The sequence below is a fragment of the Oxyura jamaicensis genome, chromosome 13 (genome assembly GCF_011077185.1).
Source record: "Oxyura jamaicensis isolate SHBP4307 breed ruddy duck chromosome 13, BPBGC_Ojam_1.0, whole genome shotgun sequence".
Lineage (NCBI taxonomy): Eukaryota > Metazoa > Chordata > Aves > Anseriformes > Anatidae > Oxyura > Oxyura jamaicensis.
Genome location: NC_048905.1, coordinates 1,151,567 through 1,167,549, shown reverse-complemented (window position 1 = coordinate 1,167,549; position 15,983 = coordinate 1,151,567). Strand labels below are relative to the sequence as shown.

Sequence of the window (15,983 nt, the reverse complement as noted above, 5' to 3'; positions counted from 1 at the left end):
TGGTGTCAGTAATGAATTCTGAGAGAGAGAGAGTGATTGCTTGTTGGTGGGCACAGAACATTCTGATGAAGTCCCAATAGAGATACAGTCTGTTAAAGAGCATGGCTTCCTTGCAAACTCTTTGGATTTGTCTGGAAATTGTTAATAGAGAGTCAGATTCTGCCTTCAGACACAGAGATATGAAGCAAAATCTCATATTTTGACTGGACATTGTATATGTGCATACAATTGAAGAAATAATTGATCTTTATATTTTCCTGGGCTTCAGCTTTGTCTCTTATTCAATAAGATTGTGATGTGTTAGTGCTAGAGCTAAGAGTATTATATAGTTCTCATACTTCCACTCTGCTCTGAGGAACTATCTGAAATTGTCACCTCCTTACTCATCATTTCTGTTCTGTCTGTAATAGGTCAGAGCTGTTTCCTTCCAGGGCAAAGATAAGTTTCTGCTGCAACTTATTCCCCACAGCTTTGCAGAGCTGCAGCAGCTCCAAGAGGGCTTTGGATTCTGTCCGTCTCCACATATCAGTAGTGTTGATCTCCAGTCTCTAGAGGTGTTCTTTTCTTCTGCGGTGATATCAGAACTATTTTAGTTGCTGTTTTGATTTTCAAATTCCACTTGAACTTTTAGGAAGGGCAACATCTATTAGATTTTGAAAAACTGTCCTGTATGTAGCACTGCAAAAAAAAAAAAAAAAAAAAAGAACCATTAGTAGGACAGTAGTATTATTCAACTACCAGAATAGTATTATTTTCTGCAACACTTAAAATTCAAAAGTGTTTTAAGAGTTCCTTATGTCCTGAGAAGGGAGCAGTGCCTTTCCAGGTCCTATGAAACACAAAACTTCCCCAAAGGTTTGGAGACAAGGACAGATTTTCTGTTTTCTCAGAAGTAATAGGCATTATTTTTGGAATTATTCCAAAACTTCACTTTCCCTGCAAGATAATTGAGGTGAAGGTTTCTTTGCGCTGGTTTGCATCATTAAGAGTCATGAAATGAAATATCACAAGGTTTCTCTTTCTTTCACAGTAGATAAAAAGATCAGTGTATGAGACAGTTCTGTAATGTGTTTCATTTCACACAGTGTGAGAGCACCGTTATTCTGTTATCATTCTAATGACTAGTGTGTTGAGTCAGTGTTGTTTTTTAAAAAAAGCTATCATTTTTTCCATTGTTTGTACTTAAGGTTATGTTATGCAAAAAAACAATTTTATATTTTGTGCACTAGTCCTTGCTATTAAAAATATTTTTAATCCTTTTATGAAAATTGAAATAGCTCTGCTTTGGGGAAGATGCAGAATGCCTGTTTCAAGCATTCCTACCTCCTATAACAAACTGTTATTTCTTTCTCTGGGAAGGTATAGATCATGAGTCTTGAATTTAAGAGCATTTATACATGGCAATTCTTCTGTGCTCTTGCATTAGTAATTTTGTTTAGCTATTCAATGTGAATTGCAAGCCATTAATAATTATTAAAAGGTAGCTTTTTTGCTTAAATAATTTTGAAGATGAGAGAGAACTATTTATATTTTTCCAAATGTGAGAAAAATCGGGGTAAAAATATGAGGGAGGCATGAAGAGAGGAAAGGACAGATTTCCTTTTTTATTCCAGTGGATTTGCATTATCGTTAAGGATGATCAAGTGAGCTGAATTAAATACATTATTCAAAACTACTGTTTGGGTTTGATTAAAACCCTGCTCTACCAATCATTTTCATTGCTCTGCTTTTGCTTTTGTTAAATGCTGGAAAGAGTCCATTCAAGGGAGCCAAAAGATTCTTCTCCCCTGCTTTTGTCCACTCCAGGAAGATTTCTTTTGAAGTATTTGTGGTGATCCACACTGATGGAAAACAACATATTTTCAAAAGCAAATCTGTGAGTAGCTATGTAGTGATTGAAGCAGGAACTTACTGCCAAAAGGTGTTATTTATTATTGAATTCTCTCAGAACCCAATAGATATGTATTGTTAAATTGTAAAATTAAGGAATATTGTCTAGATGTACAAGAAAGAGGTAAGACTTCCTCAGTGTTTATAGGAGTAACTTGCTTCCACTTTTGCTCTCCTCCTTTGGTTGAAGATCTTGTTTTTATTTTTATTTTTCTGTAAACAATAGCAAAGCATGGTTAGATAGCACTGTAAGGACACTAATGAGAGGGCTGTATTGCTTGAACACTTTTTAATGCCTTGTGGAAAGGACTGCTAAAGTCAATTTTGAATCTATCTGAAGCAGTTACAGTTTTCTGCTTCTAATGAACTGTAATTGGGTATTTAAGGAGAAAGATTGAGGTCCATCAAGTGAAAGAGTTCTCTGTCAGATTGAAGAGTATAAAAAAAGTTTTTGAGCCATTATCCAACTGTCTAAATATATTCTATAGAAGACAAGTAACCTTCATATATTCTATAGAAGACCAGTAACCTTCATACAGGGCAACAAGATTTTGAGAAGAAAGCTGTTGGTCACCCAGGATCAGTCATCCAGAATGATGAATTCACCCAGAATCCCAGCTGCTGATCCCATCAGGTGGTATGGTGTCTGCACGTGCTATAAGCACTTCATCTATTAAGTTGGGTCCTGTTTTGGAGGCACACCTACATCATATTGGATATTATGATTTGAGTTAAATTATTTGCCTAACTTTCAGCTGGGGAAAAAAAAAAAAAAGAAAACTTTTGCACTTGGCTGCTGTGCAGTGCTCAAATTTTTCTACGGGTGTGGAAGCAGATTTTCCAGATGCAGATGTCCAGTCGGCTGTACTTAACAGAAAAGTACAGGGACTAAAGAAAATCCTTGTTTGTCTGAGGATGCTGTATAAATTACCAGACTTTAGCAGCTGTGCAGGAGAAGGGCTCTTAGGGAGTAGAGAGGACAGAGAAGAAAGGCTAGAAACCTCTCAGCTTATACACTAAATTCCCACCTGGCCCTACTTAGAGTATGTGCAGAATATACCTATTTTGACTATTGGTGGATTCCAAATTTTAGGTTTGTTTTTTCAGTCTCTAAAGATACTGCATATTCACAGGAGAAAGGAGGAAAAAATAAAATAGAATTGATTTTTGTTTACATTCTAGGAAGACTTGCAGGTAAACCATTAATAAAAGGCTGCTGAGCATTTTGCCTTGGTTCAGATTATTATGCTCAGGATTATTCTTCCAGGATGTCTATCAGCAAAAGAGTCTATTAATTATACAGATGTTTGTCTGAACATCTAAAAGAAACCCTTGACCCATGTTAAGGTTTTGTGTTATCGGGAGGCACAAATCAAATATGGTCTAAACATTTTGTGAAAACAGTCCTGAAAATGTTCACTTGCTAATGTGAAGTTAAAATAATATTTCATTTACAAAGAAAGCACTGTTGAAGAGAAGACAGAATTAAATTTCATATGAAAGGATTAGGGTATTAACCCAGAATATGAAGTACACTTCTTTCTTTGCTCATCCCTAGATTTCCTCTGCCGCTTTTCACTGAGACTTCCTTTTTGGCTCAAACTACTCCACTGTATAATGAAAGAATTAGTGCTATTCTAATTCTTGGTGATGATTAAAGCTTGTGGTACTGTGATAATGGTGAATAAATGGGAAGCTGTCTGCTTGCCCACCAGTGGCATAACCTTGTAGTGGTATTAGTTACAAACAATCAGTATATACAATATTTTAGTAAAAATAGTTATGTGTCAGTAAAAATATATTTTGATCTTTCAACCAAGTGCAATCAAAGAAAGATTGGAATGAGACACGTTAACAAGCTCTTCTTTTTCCTTCCTAGAATTACAACAACAGCTGCTTGTATGATGGACCTACGGAGATATCCGCTGGATGAACAGAATTGCACTCTGGAGATTGAGAGCTGTAAGTACTTCTGCAAATCCTACTTATTCTGTGGTCAACTGCTTCAGACTTTTTATTTCCGTCTTTCTTTTTTTATTTTTTTTGCATGCTACTAACCTAAAAAAAAAAAAAAAGCTTTCCAGATGGATTAGTAATTTGTGGCACAAGGATTAACAAAAGTTATTCTGTTTTGATGGACAATTTTCAGCTTTAAATGTCTCATTCAAAGGCATTGTTGGCATTCATGTGAGGAGCAGGAGGATTATTATCATTTCTTTACCCCCCTTTACTGCTGAACTATGTTGCAGCTTGTTTCCATTTATAAAAGATAGCAAGAGGCCAGAGTTGTTTTTGCAGTAGGTGTTTTGTGGTTTGTTTGTTTTTCTAGACCCTGTTCTCTAGTTAAGCTTTGCAATTCATGCAATGCAGGTTATTATATATACTGATTTAATAGCTGGGCTGTCTATTAATTTTTCCATTTCAATAAATCTTGTGTTATGAAATAAAAATTCCAATATCTTTTCAATGAATAATCTTTAGGGTACTATAAGTATCGGGGGGGAAGGGGGGGGGGGGGGGGGACGACTCATGATCACTTATATAAAGACAATATTGTTAATATGCAGTACTTTACATTAATGAAGAACAGAACTTTCAAGATACATTTCCTTTTTCAGGAGAATCATAGGTAATAGATGGGGTCTATTATTGAGGTGAATGCAGCAAGCAAAATGAAAAGTCATGTCATTAACATACAGTACACAAAAATGTGTGTTTTTAAAATAGCGTGTATTTTAAAACATTATGGGATTTCTGCATGAGAAGAGTGATCCTAGCTTGTGCTACAGTCTGGTAAGAGCTTGGTACAGCTTCTTTCTCCTGTTTTAGAAAGCATTTAAGAATATGCTTTAAATTTGTGTCCAGGTTTCATTCATTTTAGTGTAATTGTAAGATATGACAATCTCTTCCTGAATTGCACTGGTGATATTGCTGTTTGAAATAATTTACGTGCCTGAAGTAAGCAAAGGAAGTTTTTATCATTAAAGTTCACCCCTTCTCTATGCTGATATGCACAAACAGCAAATGTGATGATGGACTTTGCTCTTTTTAGAAAGGATTAAATGGTTGGTTTTTTTGTTGTTGTTGTTTTTTCTTCAGTTGTTTATAGAATTTCAATTCATTACATTAGATTCAGAATTTCATACCTTCAGCCTCTAGAAGTCAGCCCACATATACTAGTAATGTGAGAGAATTCTGTACAGACTAACTGTATTCTATATGCTTACAGAGATTCTTGACACTTTTTTCATGCAGTATGAAAAATACGGAATTTGTTACATCATAGAAAGGGTGGGGGGTTAATTTCCCATAGTGGTTAGGATACGACAGCTCCTCTGTGGATCTGTTCGTGCTGTTGCAGCCTTGCAAAAGTAAAAAAGAATTTTAAAATAGGATACTGTATGTAGCTAGTGTGTCTTTGCAGTAAAAAGGGTCATTAAAGAATGAGGATAGAAGTAATACTTGAATGAGGCGTTGAAAAACTTTATTGCTGCTTTAGAACATTATTACACTTTACCATGTCACTCTGTCCAGGTAAAAACCTGAGTCTCTCTAATCTTTATAAATTGCTTCAGACAAAATGCTAGTAGGCAGTTAGGTAGAGTAAATAAGAATAAAAGTGACTTTGAGTCATTTTATGCAGGTACTCAAGTCATAATCACTTTAAACTATTTCCATGCTGAAAGTATCATAGTTTCTTGGCCTGCTGGTTCTGTTGCATACCTGTTTCACTACTGCTTTCTTGTAATGTTTACAAACACTCTAAATTCCATCGTAAGTGTTTTCATGGCCAAGAAGGCATAAAATTATACTCACTGCTTATGTCACCAGTCTTCCCCCCCCCCCCCCCCCATTTTTTTTCAAGCTTAATGTCTTCCCCACCCCTGCTGTGACCCTCACAAGGTATTTAAAGAAGATGGTCTTAATTTCTCATGGTCTTCCTTTCATGAAACTTGAATGTGCTGGTCCCGTTTAGCTTTCTTGTGCAAGTGCATTCTGTGATTCTATGTTAAGAGAAATGCAGAACTAGCTAATACTAGTTTCTACAGCTGCTATAGTTTATCATCCTTCTTTATGAATAAATCCATACCACAAACTGTATCCCAGATTAAATCTCTACTGTGTTTACCCTGCCCTTTTTCCCAAGAGCGACCTTTGCCTTTTTCATAACTGCATAACTTCCATAGGCAGTAGCCGTTCCTGAAACATTAGAGTAAGATTTTGCCTTCACTCATCTTCCAGCAGTGGGATCTAGCTCTTGATAGAAATATTTTTGCATGTTCTTTTTTGAAGAACACATGACCTAACATTTCATAACACTGTTCACATAAATCAGTGTTCTTAATTTTGCTACCATCCTCAAGGTTAGCAAGTTCTTGGTATTTTAGATCTGATCATCCTTTGTCTGACCAGCACCTGCATATTTTGTTTCATTAAGAATATACTTCACACACAAACACCAAAGAATATTAATGGTAACAAAGAGCTTTGCTTATGATCATTCTCTATACTGAGCACTATCTATTCTTTCAATGCAGTACAATTTCCTACATATTATTTATCAACCTTTACTAATTGTCTGTTTCAGATAGTCCCGTATCAAATGCTTTCATAAATTCCAAGTCAGTTGTAATTTGCATATAAAAGTAGTTATCAGCTAGCCCGAACCTTTATGAGTTATGTCATGATAGATTTTATCCAATTTCCACGCACATTGATGTCTTGAATGTTCTTCCATTCTTTCACTGCTTCTGTCTTCCTTTAACCCTTCTTCTGTTATTGATGCCAGTCGACTTTTTTCATGTTATATGTCTGGATTATGTTTTATCACATGACATTGTGTTTATGGAATTTTGGGTCCAGTGTCAAATTTCTGTAAATCTAGATTTACATAAACCTAGATGAATCTACAAATTAGAAATTATGGCAGAAAAGGGTTTTATGGTAAAGCTAAAACGTTCAATGGGGGAGGCTGTATCATTTGTTAGATACAAGAGGCAGTATTTTGCCCGTTTCAGTTTAAATTAGTAGTAACAAGCTTAGGTACTGAAAGCATAACAGAGAGGACTATTCCTCACTGTTTCGAAGAGACTTAGTTTTGATAACTGAAATTTAATTTTGTTAACATATAGGCAGTTTTACATCTCTGATCATTTTATTTTGCTTTGCTCACACTTAAAAGGGGGCAGAAACATGTTGAATCTTTTGTTTTCCTAATATGTTTTTAAACCTGTACAATGTCTTTCACATCAGGGTGTAATCTAGCTACTCTTCCCTTTCTTTTATCTTCCAAGACACTTAATTGTGGGGCTATAAAACCAGAAATCACTTTTATTGTGCATTAATTTCCTAGATACCCAACTTGCAGGCAACAGTGTGTTGTTTTTTTTTTCCTTGTTACTTGAATTTTGACTTGACTCAGTAAAATACCTCTCCTTTCTGCTCTGTACAACTGCCACTGAAGTATGAATGATTGTTTCTGATGATGCTCTAGAATACTTTTTTTTTTTTTTTTTTTTTTCTCTGCTGTCTCCTGCCTTTCTGGAGTTTTAACTGGTGAAGGAATTCCTTAGCTAAACTGCCTAAACAATAGAGGGAGCTAAAAGGCAAAAAGAAGTACGAGGGAGTTTGCAGAATACTGGTTCATATTGATATAAATAAGTGATCATGTTGTAACTCCTCTAGCATTACAGAGAGAAATTATTGTGATTTGAATATTTTGCAGTGGAAATATTCAATATTCATCTAGTACATTTAGCCCTTTGATAGTTTTAATTACACAGTGACACACAAAGACATTAAAATCCGCATCAATTCTTTATTTTTTTTATAACGTGTTTGGCGTAGCTGTATTTGTTATACTGAGGTGTAATTCAGAAAATGCTTGCTTTGTGACAATGATATTTTTTTAAATTTCTTTGTTGCTCTTGAATAAACAAAAACACACAGAGTCTCACCTTAGAAGCATAGTCTCAGAAAAGTTTTCCATAGTTTATTAAAGATATGGCAATAAAAAAAAAGCATATAAAAGCCCTACTGTCTGAAGCCACAGCAAACAGGCAGTTTGACCCTCAAACTTACTGACCAGGAAAAAGGGCAGCGCTAGAAAGCATATACAGGAGGGGAGGAGGCAGTGTTTTGTGACAAATGAAGAATTATTGTTTTAGGACCTTTCTCTTATTTAACAGCTAGGAGTGTTTGGACCAGGAATCACTTACAGATAAAATAATTTAATCTCTATCATGGCAAAAAGGTAACATTGGCACACTAAATAAGACCAGTTAAAAACTTCTATTGCATAAGAATCTAGAAAAAGGCAGGAAGAACAGAGGCAAAAGAATATCATTCCTCCCAGTGGCTGTGTATCAAACACTTTCTAATCAGATCCTCTGAAAGCTCATCACCAAGAGAAACAGAAGTCATTTTTGTGTGTTGAGTACTTTGCAGACGGCTGCTTTGGCCATAAATCAAAGCTATAATCAGGGCACATGGAACAAATGGTAGGACTGCAGGAGCTGACCAGGCAGTACCCTTCTGGGCTAGAGGTGGATTTGCCTGATACCAGGTGAGAGGCTCTGCTGATCGCCGGAGAATGGGATGTTCAGCAGAGGAGGGTACCTCTGCTGGAGGTCAACATGTCACTTTCAACATTTACACAGTAAGTGGAAAGCTGAATATGTGACGTTTGGGCCATTAAAGGTTAGAATCTTCATAGTGGTTCATTTATTTTTCTTTTCATTTGTCAAGTTTAGCATGTAACCTGTCCTCTTCAACCCTTCAATTCAGTCTTTTTTTTTTTTTTGCTTAGTAGCTGTTGTACAGAGAGAATATTCCTCTATCAGAAGTTAACCTTCCTTTCAAAGTGCCCCTTTCTCCTTCTTGTTTATCATCTATATGTTTGCATGTCTTAATTTGGACTCTGTGACAATCCAGCCTACACAGCACTTTGATAGGAGGAAAAGATGCATTAATAAATAGTCATGAATGCTACCTCTGTATCCATACACTGTCTATTTCAGCATCATCTACTTGTAATGTGGCTTCCTCAGGATAGGTACTCCAGTCTTTATTTTTCCATAGTAATTTCATCTCAGTTCTATTGAGAAGAAAATAGGTTTAAGTTCAGTGACATAATACATACCAGCAATGAGTAGGAAATCCATGACTCTTTTTCAGTGTGTAGATGTATGAGCTTCAGTAAGGGCTAAAAAAATACCAACAAAAATGGTAAATGTTTCTTCTGGCTAGTCTGAAGAGGGGAAGGATGTTTAGACTAACCATCAGTACACATGTACATATTAATGGGGCAGGTTCTGTACAAGTGAACCACTGTTCATAATGTTTTGATAACCAAGCATGAACAATGACCTCTGGGGACTTTGGTCAGGCTTTTCAGACAAGAACTCAAGTAACATCCGAGGTATATTTTTCCTATTACCTATTATTATGGATACACAGAAAGGAAGTACTATCTCTTATTTTCTTTATTTCTAATTGCACCTTTACAACATTCTACATCTTGGAAGCTCTCGTAACACAAATGAGAGCATGTACTATTTGCAAGTGAATAAAGAATGATACAGAAATGCTGTACCAGCTTCTTAAGGCTTTGAAGCAACCTGGAGTTAAATTTAAAAAGGGATTCAAGATACAAATATCCAGTTTCTGCTTATCAGCATGGGACAATATAGGCAATGTAGTTTTCCACAAAGAAATTCATAGCTTGAAGCTCATTTTTATATCATATTACAGATGAATGTGGAGAATATATAGAATCATAAAGATACAGAGACAAAATGCAGTTTTAAAGTTTCTAAAGCATTTTGCCTTTTATAGCTTGTCTGAGCTGTGGTATATTTGTCCGGTTGCACCTAACAGTGCCTTTTACCAAGGGATAATGGAAACAAAAAGGACCAAATTCAAAGGGCCCATATTCAAAGAGCACCAGTTTCATTTGCTAAAGTGTTTGGAAAAAACTAAAGGTCTATGAGGATATCTCTGATGCTCTTGGGGGGAAAAAAAAAAAAGTCACCCAAGAGAAAAGAATGTATTTTTAGCATCTTTTCTGATAATCTTCTATACAATAAATTATGTGAAATAGTGGAAAACTGATGGGTTTGGCACTTTACAGTCCTGTTTTTAGTAAGTATGAATTTTACAAGGTAATTTTTTATTTTTTTATTTTTTGAACTGAATAGTAGGATCTCTGTTATACTATCACACGCTTAAAAAGTAAATATTTTTGTCGGTCTAGTGTTTTTTGAAACACCTTGTAACTGGTGATTTCCCTGAAAGTAAGAAGCATAAGAGTTATTGGAAGGGTCATGTGGAATACTATTCTATATTTTAGCTCCATGCAGTGTATAATCTGAGATTATTATTTTTCTTGGATTATATTTTTTATTAGAATTTTGCTGTACTGAAAATGCTTTAGAGTCTTCCTTCAGTCCATAGGCAATTCAGGCAGAATCTTTGCAGTAGATTGTGAGTCGATCAGTGATGTTAATTGCACACAAGCAATTGCTGAGTTGAGCATTATAGCTTGTTCACCTCAGTTTTTTTGTTTGTTTGTTTTGTTTTTTTCCACTTGCTTTCAGTTATTTTTGTTCAGTTCCTCTTTATTTTATACTGGTAGTTCAGACTGTTCAAATTAAACCTGTAGCTAGACAATACGAGCTTTCTGATACTGAATGCATTTTCATTTTCCTAGTTCTTCTGTAGCTTAAGAAATATTTCTGGTACATACTGAACAATATGAGTGTTATAAATATTTGAAATAATGTCCAAAATTATTTGGATGGAAATTCGAGGGTTTGATCTTTTGTTTATGAAAGTTCTATCTGTTAAATATATTTCATATTTTTTTCATGCTATATTTCTTTCTATTCAAATTTAAATGCAAAGACTATTTATATTACTGTAAGGTTTCTCAAAAATGTTTTGTGAAAAAGCATGCATCTAAGAAAGGTCTTAGTAGTTTGAGAGAATCATAAGAATCACAGCCTCAATCATTTATTTTCTGTTTATCCAAAGTGTATGGGGTTTTTATGCCTATTTCTTATGGTCCTAATTTAGGTGTATTTTCAGTGTAACTTTTAATGGGGGGGGGGGGGGGAGGGTATTATTATTATTATTAATAATGTATGCTTATATTTCAAGACATACTTCCAGAATAATTCAAGATGAAAGGGACCTCAGGAGGTGTCTCTTCCAACCTCCTGCTTAAAACAGGGTCAGCCCTGAAATCAGACCAAGTTGCTCAGGGCTTTGTCCAGTCTGGTCTTGAAAATCTCAAAAGACGAATAATAATAATAAAAAACTGTTCCAGAAAATGACCCTCTTAAAAGTAAAGAAGTTTCATAGCAGCTGTGGAAAGGGAAATATTTATTTTATATTTTGTCATGTACTGGCTGCATCTGCCTCAGAGAGAAGTGTTTATCAATCTGAAATAGAATGCATGTGTTGTGCAAACTGACTTGTAAGAATAGAATTTATAAGTCGTATAACTGAATGAGAATGCTCTGAAAAAAATCACGTACTGTACAAGTAGCCCTATAAATTGATAAAGACATCTTTGAGTTAATGAAATAAACTATATTTCTTTCTGTTTTTTATCTGGTCCATATCTCTTGATTCCATTATATGTAAACCTTTCCACCATCGAATAAGAATTCTTTTCCCCTGGATAACAGCAAAAGAATTTTCAGTAGAACTTTTGCCTCTGTAAAAAGTTTCTTTTTGTATATACAACTAAAAGGCAACTCTTCATATTTTGCAACTGCACAATGCACAAGTCATCTTTATTGTGTATGGAGCACACATATGGATAGTCTGCTCTGTAGGAATGTATTGGAATGCATTCCTTTAAGTTATAGCTTTGGAATTTGTGATATGTAATTTCAACTCTTCAGTTGCAGAAAAATCCACTTGACATCCACAATTACATTAGATATCATATGGCCTTGTCTGATCTCGTGATTGATGTATTACCATAGCCAGAATCTGAGATGTTACCTGAGTCCAGGCAATAATCTTACATAATAACAGGAAAAACAAAGCAACAAACAAGCAAACAAGGATTTGATAGAAGTCAGTATTTAGCCTTAAGAATGCACCTTTCCACTTTGACATTGTGTGTGCATGAAGGTACTGTGCTCTAGTTGAGATTACACAATATTGAAACTATGTTGTAGTAGTCTATGGTTGTGATGAATGGAGTGAAAGACTGTGCTGAATTCAGGTACGTTATTGATTCATGAAAGATGCTTATCCAAGGATTTGATGTTTCTTTTATAAATCCTAATATGGTAAGTTCCTGATGAAGTCACAACTCTTGTTCTGGTTTCTGAAATGGTTAATAGTCAAACTGTCTGTATTAGAAGTGTGCAATAGCAGACAGCTTTATTTGAGGCAAAGGCCTGTTGCAGGCTGCTACAAGAATTATTTTCATTAAAGTACAGCAGTATTTTACTGTGTGGGAGCTCATCTGTGCACATCTGGGGCTCTTCAAGTGAGCAGTTTTCCTCTTCACCACAGTCTGGAATGATCAAGTCTCTTCAACTCACTTCTGGAAGAATGACCTGTACTACAACATTACCCAGACAAGCTGAAATACTGGTAAGTTAAGTTTTGCTTGTGAATTTTGCTTTTATTCTTCTGATTATTGTTTGTCTGAACCTTTGTAACCTATTATCTAACAAGTGTTATATCACTCTTTTGGGGAAATTTTTGGACAGGGTCCAAGAACACAAAGTGAATCCTTCTTTTCCTCTTTACCTACTGTTCCTTGGTATCTTTTCTTTGCAGAGCCAAAATGAGTAATCTCAACATTAACATTGGTAACTCCGGTCAGAATTGTTGTCCTAGAGAGGGCATCTATGCCAAGGAACTTCTCATTCTTCATACACAACTAACACAGATTTAGCAACATATGCATGGGAGCAGATGAGCATCAAAGGAATGGATAATACTACAAGTGTAATGCATTTATACTGTAAGTTTCTTCCATTGTTGTGGCGTAATTGGTGTTAGTGGTCCTGTGTACGCTTTCTAACTAGAGCATTCACTTCCTTTCAGGTTTCAAGAATGACCTTGTGCAGGTCTAGAAAGACCTACAGTCTTATTAGGTAAATGTAAGTTACTTTCCTCTTGCAAAAACTAGCTAAGTTCTTATCCAAGTTTGTTCTGTTGGTTACCAAGAGGTTACCTTTTGCTCATCTGTGCTTTTTTGTTCACTTGTTTTCAGTTATGGAGAGGATTAAAGAGGTGGGCTTCACATTCTCCTCTGAGGGAGGAAAAACCTACATCTCACTATATGTCCATAATTCTTATTGTAGCCTAAAATGTACTATATACAGCATAGCCTTCTATTTGTACTCTATAATGACTCTTCATGTGCTGCTGGTAATACTGTGGAATTGATTTTATGAGTATAGAAATCTTACTTTCATTATAAAATCACAAAATATGTTAACTTTCCTAAAGAAATAAAATTGAGTTTTTAACTAATGTATCTGCCTGTTTTATTATAAAGGAATTCTAAACACACTAAAACACAGGAAACTAAGTCTACTAAGAGAAGATGACCACAAGATTTGAATCCCCAGCAGTTATTATTTATTTATTTTTCCTTTCATATACCGATTTAAAAAGTCATCTTTTTATTTTGGATGGGATATTTTGTAAGTGATGTAAATATAAGTAGCATCTGTGCTGTGCATGTCACTGTCAGTTTGTGCTACTGAGTAATGCTTGTACAGACTTTTAGTCATTTTTTTTCTTTGAACATCCATCTTTCTGCAGAAGAGCACTGTGCTTCTTTTTGCACACATTGGCATATGTACTAGCTGTTATTCGGCCTTGAAACTACGCAGGGCCACATTATTCTGTGGCTGGATGCCAACTTGCTTTTTATCTTAAGGAACGTATAGGTGATGTTTGATAAATTAGGTCATTGTTCCTGTTATAAATAGTATGGTTGTAATTTTTGACTGGACATCAAATTGTAAATACAAACTGTCATTTAAGGATAATTTTCATTGTTATAATAGCCATGTATGAACAGGCGTCTTATGAACAGGTCTTATACTTTAGAACATACATGAATTGCTTTTACAGGAAATTCTCTTGTCTAATTACAACTTAAGCTTTGGTCATAAAGTAACCTTGTGAAAGTCAGCCAGTCTCTGTTGTCATTCTATTTTTTAACTTGTTCTGGTTTTGAAGTGTACATAAGCAAACTATCTTTTTTTTTTTTTTTTTTTTTTTTTTTATTTTTAAAAAAAAAAATTATTTTTTTTTTTTTTTTTTTTTTTTTTTTACTAGTGAAAAGTGGAGTTACACTTTAGTCCACAATTTGCTTCATAGACCTCAAGGTAGAGTACTGCAAATAAAGGTTTGTTATTTTCAAAGATTTCCCATGTGGTCGTTTTTGCTTTTAAAAAAACCATCAGGAAAGCTTATCAGCAATTTACTGTGGGGAGTGAGAAGGCAACAACGAAGTGGACTGTTGACTCTTAAGTTTTGTTTGAATTATTTTTATCCACTCTATTAGGCAAGCAAAATTTTATCACTCTTGATTCTATGTGAGACAAAGCCACAGCTCAACTTATGAAAATGTTCTGCTTGTAAATGTAGACAATAGTTGCAAATTTTAGAACTTCCAATCTTACTTGGACTATTTGGAACACACTTGCTAAAGCTGATAACCTGTATACCTAGAATATGGTCAAGCTTGTTTGGTTGAGCTTCTGCAGGGGTAGGAAAAGAATTTTGATAAATGTGTTCAAAGCTGTAAAACCTGAGTTTTTGATTTAGGATTCTAGCTTTTCAAAAGACATCAGAAAAGTACTTTTTTTTTTTTTTTTTTTTTAAAAAAAAAAAAAAAGCTATATGGAATTTAACAGAAAGACAAAGAAAAAAATCATTCAGTGGAAGAAGGAGACTTTTTACAGATGCAATGTTCTAAAGTACTTTGAGATATCTTGACATAAATGATACATAACCAAATGATTTCAGTGACAGTAAGATCAGACTGCTGCTATTTCCTAAAGCATTTTTTACAAAAACTTCAGTACTGATTGTTTCAAATACCCTGTGAGAGTGAAAAAGTGAGAGAGAGATTGCTAAATTAGGTGAATGAAATCAAGATTTTTAGCCTGACATTATTTACATTATTTAGAATAATGTTTTCAACATTTCAAAACTTGGATGCTTTTTAACTTAACCTCTTGCGTCTTTGTTATAGAACTTATTCTGTAGAAGAAGAAATAATTACATGGAGTCTAGAAACATGTCAAAGTTTCATCGGCGTGCATATTTAATCTAGGAAAATTATTTCACTTTTTATCCATTATTTAAAAATTGAACAAATGGAGTTAACCACAAAAATATATAAATAGAAAACCATCACCTTGAATTAATATAATGATATTAAGGTGACTGTTTGGACATGTGAAGGACCTGAGGGTATCATTTAGAAACAATGTAATTTTGTGAAGTTATTAGATTTTACAGGGAAAGTAGAGTATTTTTGAATGCAGTATGTTTTCTTTTAATATGGTGGTTTAGGGAACCTAGAGCAGCTGCTTGTTTGTGTTTTGTTTTCTTTTTTAATCCTCTTTTTCCCTTCAGGGATTTGGATGATTGTACAAAGTATTTTAGCCAGAAGGTAGAGTAAAGCTCACTGGGGAGATTCCAGCTGGGACTGAAAATACAGCATTGTTGGTTCTACATGATCATGAGTTAACATGAGGCCACTTGACCAGCCAAAAATGAACTCGGTCTGTTAGAAAGGAGATAGTACCTTATTTTAAGTGCTATTCTTATAGACCTATCTTTCTGTAATCACAGAATCACAGAATTTCTAGGTTGGAAGAGACCTCCAGATCATCAAGTCCAACTTCTGACCTAACACTAACAGTCCCCACTAAACCATATCCCTAAGCTCTACATCTAAACATCTTTTAAAGACCTCTAGGGATGGTGACTCCACCACTTCCCTGGGCAGCCCGTTCCAATGTCTAACAACCCTTTCGGTAAAGAAGTTCTTCCTAACATCCAACCTAAAACTCCCCTGGCGCAACTTAAGCCCA

At 34.9% G+C, this 15,983-nt stretch overlaps 1 protein-coding gene across 6 annotated transcripts in view; it reads left to right on the top strand.

Moving 5' to 3' along the window:
• GABRB2 (gamma-aminobutyric acid type A receptor subunit beta2) overlaps window positions 1-15,983 on the top strand; it is a 191,207-nt gene that overhangs the window by 108,437 nt on the left and 66,787 nt on the right. For all 6 annotated transcript variants that reach the window (XM_035338275.1, XM_035338278.1, XM_035338277.1 and 3 more), the window contains one exon: window positions 3,770-3,852. In XM_035338275.1, coding sequence (XP_035194166.1) covers window positions 3,770-3,852 — 83 coding nt within the window. The remainder of the gene's footprint in view (window positions 1-3,769; window positions 3,853-15,983) is intronic.